At 46.0% G+C, this 11,725-nt stretch overlaps 1 protein-coding gene across 1 annotated transcript in view; it reads left to right on the top strand.

The window, feature by feature from the left end:
* Positions 1-11,294, top strand: part of IGSF22 (immunoglobulin superfamily member 22) — a 212,263-nt gene extending 200,969 nt beyond the window's left edge. Inside the window, exons 33-36 of the mRNA XM_032765505.2 lie at positions 771-963; positions 1,245-1,544; positions 3,785-4,111; positions 8,586-11,294. Of these exons, the coding sequence (XP_032621396.1) occupies positions 771-963; positions 1,245-1,544; positions 3,785-4,111; positions 8,586-8,653 (888 nt within the window). The 3' untranslated portion in view covers positions 8,654-11,294. The remainder of the gene's footprint in view (positions 1-770; positions 964-1,244; positions 1,545-3,784; positions 4,112-8,585) is intronic.
* Positions 11,295-11,725: the final 431 nt, after the last annotated feature.

The raw sequence follows: 11,725 nt of genomic DNA on the forward strand, positions 1-11,725 counted from the left end.
GACAGCAGGATCTGGTCCCCTAAGGGATGAATCTTGTAGTCCTGGCTCTGTCCTATCTCAGGCACAGCTCCCACAAAAATTAATGGGAGATTTGACTCAACAAGGACTAAGTGCTCAATCCTGTCCCTTCAGCTCTGAGTCCTCACCACAGGCACAGAAAGGATGGCAGGAGCCGGCCTAAGGCAGGACTGCAGGGTCATCTGTTCTATGCCAACTTGAATTCACTGCAGTAGAGGAGCTGCAGTTTCCCCTGGGGGAACCTCTTGGTGCACTGTCTAGAGCTGAGGTGTTATCTCTATTGCACCAGCCCTTTCCTCTGCTTATAAAAAGTGCTTGGAGAAGATTAAACAGGGATAAACTTTAGCCTCGAGGTAATGTTGGAATCCCTCCTGCTGAGTCAGTAGAGACCACTGCATCAAGTGTAATGCTGGGGGAAGTGTGATTTTTTTTTTAACCTGTTTGAGAATCTTGGCAACATCATCATCATCTTGAAACAAAACTAAGGGTCAGAACTGCAGCTGGAGTAAGCTCAATTGGCTTCAGTGGAGGTATGTCCATTTACATCAGCTGAGCATCTGGCCTAATACCAGGAGAGCATACATTTCCCTTGTATTTCTACTGCCAAAATTCCCTGGGAGTGCCCTCCTTGGAGTATTTTGGGTGATATCAAGTTGATTGCATCTAAAACGCTGTTATTTTAGGTTCAGAGTTATCTATTATATACTGAAAGTTAAGACCACCATTAATTTTTACACATTTATCTCGGACAGGGTTCCCCTCCACCAACTGTGACCTGGCAAAAAGATGGAATTCCTACAAAAGGGAGAGAGATCATCACCAAAGGCAAGAACCACTCCCAGTTCCTCATCCACAGCACCAAGCGTTTTGATTCTGGTGTGTACAGGATCCTCCTTAGAAACGACTATGGTGAAGCCCATTATGACATCCAAGTACATGTGGCAGGTACAGTATAGCAAAAGCTCTAGCTTCCAGGCTACAACTGGGTTTAGACAGGGAGCCAGTTAGTCTGCCGGGGATTCCAGGTTCTTAGGTCTGGAAAGGTCCAAGGGAATGAAATTCAGGAGTGCATGTGCAGTACCAGAATTTGCTAGACACACACTGATATGCATAAGCAATTCACAAGGCAGCAGCTGCATTGAAAAGGGTTTGCTCCGAGAGAAAAAAATAGAGGGGTGCTCCCAAATAAGAAAAACAAATACCTAAAGGTGTTTCCTATTTGTTAGATTTCCCACGGCCACCAAAGAATCTGCAGCTGGTTGAGGAAGTGCCGAACACCATGACTCTGAAATGGGATCACACCCCAGATATAATGGATGATGGGCATGCCCATTACATCATCATGAAACGTGATGCTAGAACTGCCACCTGGTTCACTGCAGCTGAGAAAGTCTACAGTAACAAGTACACTGTCACGGCCCTGGTCCCAGGGAGGAAATACTTTTTCCGAGTTATTGCCCGCAACAACATTGGAGACAGTGACCCTCTGGATTCCAAGGAGCCCTGGCACATCTCTAAAGACAAAGGTAAATATTAGAATAGATGCATGTACAGGGAGGGAAAAGGGTGCTCTTATAGATAAGACACTAGATTGGGACCCAGGAGGTCTAGCTTCAGTTCCCAGCCTGGTCACAGAAGTCCCTTAACCTCTCTGTTCTTCAGTTCCCCATCTGTAAAATGGAGACAAAAATATCTCCTTTCTCGCACTCTGTGTCATCTCATTTATAAGCATGTAATCACACTGGGGCCTCTAGATGTTACCTAGAGTCATATGCATAATAATAAGGATAATATATTCTCTCGGTGTGTATATGTAAATAGAGAGTAGTTGTGTCTTGACATGAGAGAGTTCTCGTTTTTTACTGCGAGGTTGCCCTCCAATTCATCGCTGGCTGAATTCAGACAGTTCCCAAAATGAATAGCAAAAAAACCTGTGAGGCAAAGCAATTTTTTTTTTTTGTAAAAAATATATAAGCTGTAGGGTGCAAAATTTCCTAAAACTTGTGATATCGACTAGATGTGGTGCTTATTTAAAATTCTACCTCTCTTCCTCTCCCCTCCCCCACCCAGTTAGTTTCCCTCTACTCTTACCTGATGTGTTCAGGCTTAGTGGATGAGATGATGTCCTCATTAAAGATGGGCCCAAAACAAACCCCCAGAGCTGAACATTCCCTCACTCAAGGGACGCTCATATCAGGATCATAAGTGGACCGTATCCCCACAATGGGCCAAACCAAAACCCCACATCCAGACACTTGGAGATAGTTAGGATCCAGATCCAAACTTTGTCATGCAAGACTATGTCTAGTTTAATAAGCAGGGCATTAGCACAAAACAACCAGGCAGGTTGGACCGCTGCAGATAAATTTTCCAAGGAGCATGTGCACATTTTGCTATAACGGTTTCAATCTTGTTAGTACTGTAGATGCTACACAGATGGTTTATAGTCATATGTGTATTTAACAGCAGTCTTTCTTGTGCCATATAATGTGGATACAATCAAGTCACTTCTCTTAAGGTGTTTCCGTTGTTTTAGGGTGTCACCAAGAAAGAAAACTTCCAACTATAGCCATCATTGTGTTCTTTTCTTGGTTCTACTTCAGGCCTGATTTGAATCTCATTTACACTGCTGTAAATATGGACTAACAGTGGAGTTAGACCCACGTTAATCAGGGGTCAATAAAAGAACCATTAGGTTTTCTGTGCCTTGAAGCACTTGACAACCATTCTTTATGCAGGATAGCAGGACACAGTTTCAGCAGAGAACTACTCCCTATCTCCCATTGAAAATGACAGACAGTCTTCAAGTTGCACATTTTGGAGAGAAAAGTAGACGGCCTTTGCTTTATTGTCACAGCCCAAGGGTCATGAGAAAAGCAGCAACCTGTGCTCTGAGAATGAAGTTGGTGCAACTGAGAGCAGAATTTTGCCCTTTCATATTAAATTTTAGGATCAAGGAATTTTTTCCCACCTGGAGCTCCTACTGGTGGGAAAAGTAGATATATAAAAAAGGAAGTTTTTTTTTCAAAATGCTTTATTGGTTATGGCTGAAAAATGTAGCACAATCCTGCAATGCACACTGCCATTTGTAATAGTCTCCTTGGCTCTCTGCAGCATTCTGCATACTGCCAATCCCTCAGTGCCAACTATGCAGAGATGTAATGCTTCCACCCCAAGGTTTACATACTTCAGTTGACAATCATGTGTAATAATTTATTATCATGACTTGCATTTCTAACATACCTTGTCATCCAAAGATCCCACGCCTTTTTTTCAAGGTAATGACATTAACTAGAGAAATTATGCATCGCAACATCTACATGAAGCAGAAAAATCTGACACCTTTTTACAGATGGGGTACAAAGAAGTTAAGTTACTTGCTTACAGTTGCATGAGAAGTTAGTGTTTAAAGTTGGAAATAGAACCCAGAGGTCCTGACACCCAGCCCCCTGCTCTCCCCACCAAACATGCTGCTTCCTGTTTTGTATTTATAAGTGAAGAGGGCTGGTGGCGTGCTACGAATAATCATACTGAGACATGCTACTCGTTCCCTCTGCTCTTCACCTAATGTTCCCTAGCTGGGAAAAAGAAGCTCGGGGCCTGAGTTTTACAGCAGTGTAACTGAATTGATTGGAGTCACTATTTGTGATTCATTCTAGTGTGCAAGGAGAACCCAGAGCCCAGTGGGGTATGGCTATCTCTCTGGAGGTATGCATGGCTGTTTTACACATTTGGAAGCAGTGATGATCCCTTTGTTTCCTTGTAGAGCGCTTCAGTGGCAAGTTGAAGGAGTATCACGAGAGAGACTGGCGCCAGGCCCCCCACTTCATTGCTCCGCTGAAGAACCATGCAGTGCACCGGGGCCAGGACTGCACCATGAGTTGTGCTTTCCTGGGCAACCCCCGCCCGGTGGTGACATTGTACAAAGGCAATGTGAACATCACGGCCAATTCTAAGTTCTGGTACAACTCAACAAGTGGCGTCTGCACGCTGATGATCCCCACCTGCAGCTCCAAGGACAGCGGAGACTACACCGTGGCCATTGAGAACGAGCTGGGCCAGGAGAAATGCAGCTGCGTGTTGACTGTGTATGGTGAGTTGAGTTCTCAGCCTCCATCTTTCCTTGGCAATGATTCTCCACCAGTCGTGTAGCTCCTGATTTGAAATCTCTGACCACAATATACTCCCATGATCTCTCAGCGTAGGCATGCTTACTGCACTGGGTGGGCCAATTTCACCTGGCCCCAATTAATTACACCAGCTTGACCCCCTATACACACCCCACTTGGGGGCAGAGGCTATCTCCCTCTGTGGGGATTTCCTGCCAGGGCAGGATAACTTTATGTTACGCTGGGAGCTTCACGAACAGCATTTATTGAGAGAACACACTGAATGGGCACTGGCCACTCGCTCCTCACTTAGCACCATAGGTTTTTGAGCTATGCTGTCCTCCATCATTCCTCATTTCAACCTTCCCTCTCTGTTGAGTTCACTGCCAAGGCACTGCATGGACTGTATGCCAGTTTCCATGGGTGTATGCCCTGGGCTGAGTCAGACCCATTACAATCATCAGCAAAGCAGGTGTAGTTAGCTACAGATTTCTATGCAGTGTTCATGAAAGAACTGACCGAGAGCAAAAATCATTTTGCCAGTTTCCATACAAAGAAATTAAAGCCGTGTTTACTCTACGGGGACTACAATGGCATACCTATGGTGGTGTCGCTATCCTGGCCTACTCCCATAGTGTAGACGCATCCTACGCCAACGAAAGTGGTTTTTTCCATCCTTGCACGAACACCATGACTCTGATAGGTTGATGGAAGCATTCGTCCACCGACCTAACTGTGTCTACCCTGGGGGTTAGGTTGGTATAGCTGCATCGCTCAGGGTGTGGGTTTTTCGTACCACGTTTTAATCATATGTTCTGGTGCACGTGACCTTTCTGCACCCATGCAGGGACTGGCAGCTCTTGACAAAGTTTAGCACATGAAGTCAGTAGAGTTACTCTGAATTTACTCTACTGGAGCCAAGATCACAATCCAGCCCAAGATTTTTATTTTCCAGATTTGAATTTACATGGCAGGTAGGCCACTGGGACAGCTAAGAGGCCTGATTCTGCTATGCTTTGCACACTGTGTGGGCATTTTCACAGGTGTAAAGTACATGTAAAACATTTTCAAATCAGAATGGTAGTGTTTCACACCCACTTTGCACTTGCTTTGCGTAGGTGTAAATGGCTTCCCAGATTGCAAGGCACTGGAGAATTGGGCCCAATCTGAAGAATATATTTTCATATCTGGAAATAGGCCTATTTCTACCTTAAGTTAAAACAGGTGCAGCTGCCACTGAAGTCAATAGGAATTTATCCAGCCAGCTGAGGGCAGAATCAGCCCCTTTTAGGTACTGTAGCAGAGCAGTATGAAATGCCATACTTTTGCCTGGTGAATAGAATCGTATTCTTTCAAGAATTCACACAATAGATCAAAGGCAAAATATGTCTAGTTCTGGGAGATTTGCATTGCACACGTGGCAAACCTCCACCTTGGAGCAATTTGCTTATGTGCTCTGAGAATGGCATCTTGCCATTTTCACAGGGTTTTGCCTTCATTTTCTGTTGTAGAGAAAAATTCAAGGGAAAGGCACGAAGCTTAAAATATTGTCCCTCTTTTTGCACAGTCCTCTCCCCAGCTCCCTGGCTATTTCTCTCTGTTCACCCTGGTGGTGAGAATGCTCTCCACCTCAATAGGGCTTTTACCTTAGGTTGCAGCAGGATAGTTTGGCTGGGAAGGGGAGGGTTCCCATTGTATTTATCCTGTGGGACCAAATAATTCTATTTGTATGTGGTGATGTTGCAGCACTAGGCCCTAACACCACAACGTGGAGATGCAGCATCATTGTGTCATGGTCCCCAAATCTGCGGACTATATAATTGCTCTGCAGAATGACCTCACAGGGACACATCAGACCCATGAAAATCAGTTGAGTCTCATTTCAACATAGGTGGCAACTCTTCCAGGAGGGTGCTCCATGGTGAGCTTAACACTTCTATAAATCACCATGGGAGAATTGAAGGAAATTGAAGGGATGCCTCAAATAGGAAATATTTAAGATGAATAATTCTCCATCCCATGGCCTTTGTCTCAGTTATACTATGGAATTAAATGCCTTTATTTTAATATGGGGCTGAAGTGGCTTTCTCTTGAGCTCTGTTTTCTCCAAGCATAAGCCCTGATGCCTCATGGTATGTCATTGCTCTCTTAAATGAAAGCTGAGAGACACATTACCCGACATAGAAACTGATACACCAATAAGGAGAGGCTATATTTGGATGGATCTTTCGGTGTTATTTTTGTAGGTGACTGTTGCTTCACACAGCTGGCTGACAAGTGCAGATGATATCACTCTGTGTAGTTTCAGTTCTTTCTTCTCTATTGCTAATGGAGAAGTAACTCAACTTGGTACAATGGCGAAGAGTGATGGTTACTCTCCATTTGCTATTCCAAATTAGAATTTTATTTTCAGTAGATATATTTATTTTTATATATATATAAGTGTGTGTGTATACAATATACACACATGGAGCACTCGCTCAGTTAAATCTGACCACTGCCGACCTCACAATGAAAAGAACATTTGCTCCACTTAGGTTAAAAGTAAAAGCTGTTTGCAGCTCAGGACTAGTTTTAGTAGTATTTCGGAGAATGATATAATTCCGTGCAGAAACCACCATCACTGTTGCCATTAGTTAGCTGCCCCCTGAGGAGACTCAGCAGAAAAAAGGAGTCAATGTGCTGTGGAGGCCAACCTCCCCCACAACCCACAGAGGGGCTGTCACGGCAGGTCAATGAGGAAGTACATTGGTGGGGAAGTGTGAGAGAACCTAAAACTGCTGCTGCCCATGATGTACCTCTTCTGCAAATATATAGGAGACTTCAGAGCTGTCAGTCTGGCCAGGAACATAGCCCTCCTAAATAACGCTGGTCTCTCTAACTGGGGGAGAAAGGAGCGATCCTGGAGGCCTCCCACCTCACACTCCATCCTCTCATGAATGTTTCTTCCTGAAGTCAGGTGTTAAAATAGTATTAAAACTCCTTAATGAGTCCGAAGGAGAGATCAGAAAGTAGAGTCCAATTGCAGGGTTGGTTTCTCCCTCTAATTATCCTTATCTAGGGTTAGGTGTCAGTGGAGTTTTCAGTGGAAATGGGAGAGGTCACAGTGTCTGCTCTGGCTGTGAGATTCCATTTTGGGAGCAGGGGGAAGGGGCTGATTGGCCAGAATATATATACATATATGGGGTGGGGGAGCTAGGGGGATTAGGGGGTGTTAATATAGCTCAGGAGTTCACCACCACCTGGGAGTGTGACAGAGCTGAGAAGCTTACTCCAGCTTGGAAGTTTGGTGTGACTCAGATGCTCCAGTCTGGCAACTGAACTTAGCTTGGGAGCTTGTCCTACCTTTTGGAGTTTACTCCAGCCCAGAGAGCCCACCACAGTTTCAGCAGCTTAGTTTGAGTTATAAGTCCAGCCCAGACTAAGACCTAGAGCTGGTAGGTTTCCCTTGTGGGTTTCAGTTTCAGTTGTCTTTACCTGTGTGTTTCGAACACTACGGATCACTCTAGGATAAGGGTGGCACCCAAGAAGAGAAAACTTTCAAATGCACGTGTGAACACACTGATCTTAACTATTCATGGAGCAGACCCTCGGAGTATAATTTCTATGCTGACCAGTAATGGGCCTGGCCAAAGCCGGATTAATGCAGGAGCTTTAGGGACTGCAGCCCAGGGCCTCGGGCTAAGGGTGGCCCCACAGGCTCACAGGCCAGATGCAGCCTACTGCTTCTATTCATCCAGTCCACGGCAAGTCTCCGTGCTGCAGGCCGGACACTAGTCCCTGAGCCTCGGCGCCCCACCCCTGGGGCTGAAGCCACAAGTGCTGGCTCGTCGATGTGCCCCTGTGGCCCCAGGTGAGGGGCGTTCAGGGAATCTCTGTGCGCTGCCCCCACCCCCAGTGCCAGCTGCACAGCTCCCATTGGCCAGGTACCAATTGGCTCCTAGGGGCCGGACATGCCCAGCACCTCAGGGAGCAGTGTAGAGCCAGGGCAGGCAGGGATCCTGTCCAAGGTAAGTGCCTCCCGGCCGGATCTTGCACCCCACGCCCCCTCCTACACCCCTACCCCAGCCTAGAGCCCCCTCCTGCACCCAAACTCCCACCCAGAGCCCGCGCCCCGAATCCCTGCTGCTGAGTTCATTTTGTTCAAATTTCTAGGGAGTGAAATAGCTTTGGACTGAGACAATGCCCAGAAAAATTCAGCCCCAAAGTGGTTTATTTGAGACAGTTATGGGAAACTAGGAAAGAGGTTTTAATGGAAGCTGGAACTTAACCAACTGCCATGTTTGCGTCCCATGAAAGTCATGGTAAAAAATATTTTGCATTTATGTACTGGTGTGTTTTAATCGGGGAATCTCTCCGCGCTTTCTAAAAGTACCATAGTAAACAATACATGGTTAGTCAGTTGTCAATGGTTATAATGATGCCCCCCCCCCCCTCTCTCTCTCTCTTTTCTTAAAGATAAAGATGATAAAAGCCTCCTAGACTCAGTGACTGAAAGTCTTCAGAAGTCAAAGCACATCATGTAATCAGCAGACCTGGATCCAAATACATCCAGTCCAGCATGCAGAATAATTCAAACATTTCTGTGTAGTTTGACTTAGATATGCATGGCTCAAAACAGCAACTGCACTATCTTCTATAGTGATCAATGAAATCAAATGCCAAAAGGTGGGGCCTGTAAAAGGGCAGTTTTGATGTTTCAATACTTTCTTCTACATAGGCAGCTTCCAAATGCTAGTGTGTGTGAATGGTAATATTTCCAATATTGGATGAAAATGTATCTTAAAAATAAAAGGAGCCACAGACAGTGAGAGTTCTGCTTTGACTTCAATGGGAGGAGAACTGGGCTATATCTGCATTAGTCATTGTTACTTTACTGCAGTACTTACAGGCCCCAGCTAAGCTCCGGGCCTTGTTGTGCCAGATACTGTACAGTCACACAGTAAGAGATGGTCCCCATCCCTAAGAGCTTACCCTCTAGTCTAAACAGACAAGACAAAGAAAGAAAGTATTATTGTCCCCATTTTACAGATGGGGAACTGAGGCCCAGAGAGACTCTGACTCACCCACGATCACACAAGAAATCTGCAGTCGAGTCAGAAATAGCATCGAGACCTCCTGAGGCCCAGTCCAAAGTCTTAAGCATAAAAGGAGAGGTTACTTATCTTGTACAGTAACTGGTGTTCAAGACATTTTGTCCCTATGAGTGCACCACATGAGGATATATATGTGCCCATGCACTCCTGAGTAGAGATCTTGTTGTTAGTAGTGTCCATGGGTCTGCACCTGCACCATACATTTCCTTGAACTCCAGTACGAGGGCGTATAGGGAGTAGTGGACCCACGCCATTCCAGTTCCTTCTCAACCTCAGAGCTTGGTAGAACCCCAAAGCAGAGGGGAAAGGAGGCGGATGGTGGAGCTCCAATACGAACAAAACATCTCAAAGAACTCCAGTTGCTTTACAAGGTAGGCAACCTCTCCTCCTCCTTCGAGTTATTGTCCCTGTGAGAGCTCCAAGTCAGGAGACAACCCCCCACCCCGAGCAGTACCTCAATGGGCAGGAGGATGCTGAGGAGGCAAATTTAGTACAGAGTGTAAAACAGCTTCACCAAAGGCTGCTCTGGAGACATATACTCAGGCATAATGTTGAAAGAACATGTGAACAGAGGGCCAGTTGGCTGCCTTACAAATTACCTTGATGGGTACCTTTCTAAGTAGGGCTATGGAAGTGGGATTGAACCCTAGTTGAATGAGCAGTGACTTCAGGAGGGGGGGTGCATTCCTAAGGATTCGTAGCATGCAAGAATATACCTGAAACCCATTTAGCTAGCACCTAGGTGGAAATAAAGTGACCCCCTCATCCTTTTGGTGGAGGAATTGAAGAGCCTGGTGGAATTCCTGAAGGGTTTAGTCCTGTGTAGGTAGAAAGTCAGAGCTCTTCTTACAAGCAGAGTATGGAGGCTGGTCTCTTCCCTCAAAGAGTGAGGTTTGGAGTAAAAGACCACTAGTTGAATGTCCTGATTGATATAGAACGCTGATGAAACTTTTGCAAGGAAGTGAAGGTGGGTCCACAGGATAAGGCTTTGAAATCATCTGCATAGTTTGGCAGAGAATGGTTGCCTCATGTAGGGATGAAGAGGGTGGTAATGTCGCCTCCTTTATTCTCAGCTCCTGTTCTTCTGGTGGGAGGATGAGGAGGGCCCTGAAGTGTTGGTGGCCGAGAATCTTAGTGAGTGCTCTTGTGTGAGGGTAATCTGTAGACTTGGTCCCCAAAAAGCGCATTGGGGAAGGGTGTAAGGAAAAGGAGTAGGGCCCCCAGGGTGTTCTTGCCATGGCTGATGGGCCACCCATTGGCTGGTTCCTGGGATCTTGTCCCCAGGGAACACCTTGAGGAATATAGGGTGGAATGGGTAGGTGATGGAGCCTTGAATGGATACGTCTGAATAAGAAGTATCCTCTTCCATGTTCAGTGGTGCAGCTAAAGGAGTCAGTACCAGGGGCTCGGATTGATATCTGGAGCCAATCCAGCAATCATGATGGTACTGGTGGAGTCTTTATTTTAGGCTGCAGCAGTACCAGTGGATGTTGGTTCCAGTTGGTACACAGATGCCAGTGGGAAAGTCCTCCCAGTACCTCTCAGTAGGGGGCACTCAGGTTCCTCCAGGACATGATGGTCCTCATGAAGGAGGAACCTGGAAGTCACTGTGAGACTGAGGATTGCATCAATGGGTGAAAGCCCTCCAGTGATACTGGAGATGGTACTGATGATAAACTCACTCTGGAGAAATCTGGGTGATGGTAGATGGTATCAGGTGAGATGATTTCTTCAAAGAGTCCATGCTCTTCGAGGAGTCCTTCCATGTGGAAGTGTCCAGTTCTGGAACTGATGAGACCACTGTTTGCTGTTTGGCAGTGGGTTTCTTGGTCCGTGGCTTCATGAAAAGAGTCTTCCTTGGTGGTGCCGATGCCTTGCTACTGTGACTGATAAGAGTCTCACCAGTACCTGCTTTGAGATATGAGGTCTCCTTGTTGCTCCCACATCTAAGTAGAGACTTAGCCTGTCTGTCAGGGAAGTGGGATCTCCTACGTTTGACAGTCTTTTGAGAGATCAAAGCTGTCCCCTGATTTCTGGTAGATGGAGCCAGAGCTAATGAAATCTCTGGAGCACTCTCCATAGCTGAGGCCAGTGTACTGGGGGGAGAAAGGGACCCTCCATGTCTAGGGAAGCACTCCACAAAGAGCAGTTTTAAATGGTCTTTCCTTAGTTTTTAAGCTCTGCTTTTGAAGCCAGAGCAAATCTTACACTTGGACAGGATGTGAGCTTCTCCAGGGCATCAGAGACAAAGTGCCCATCGCTGAGGGGAAAAGCCGTGACAGGTCTGGCAAGGCTTGAATCCTGAGTCTTGGGTATAACCCACCAGGAAAGCTGCTGGTCAAGAAAGCCCAAGGAAAAAAGGGGGCTCTGACCTCAAAGCAAAAAGGCGAGGGAGCCCCCCAAAGCATAAACTGTGCCAATAAAATAAAATAAAATAGGAAATAATAGGAAAACAAAAAGAGTATAAAAGAAGGCACTGTATCAGCAAGGTAGCACACCTTA

This window comes from Chelonoidis abingdonii, chromosome 4 (assembly GCF_003597395.2).
Source record: "Chelonoidis abingdonii isolate Lonesome George chromosome 4, CheloAbing_2.0, whole genome shotgun sequence".
In the NCBI taxonomy this organism is placed as follows: Eukaryota; Metazoa; Chordata; order Testudines; family Testudinidae; genus Chelonoidis; species Chelonoidis abingdonii.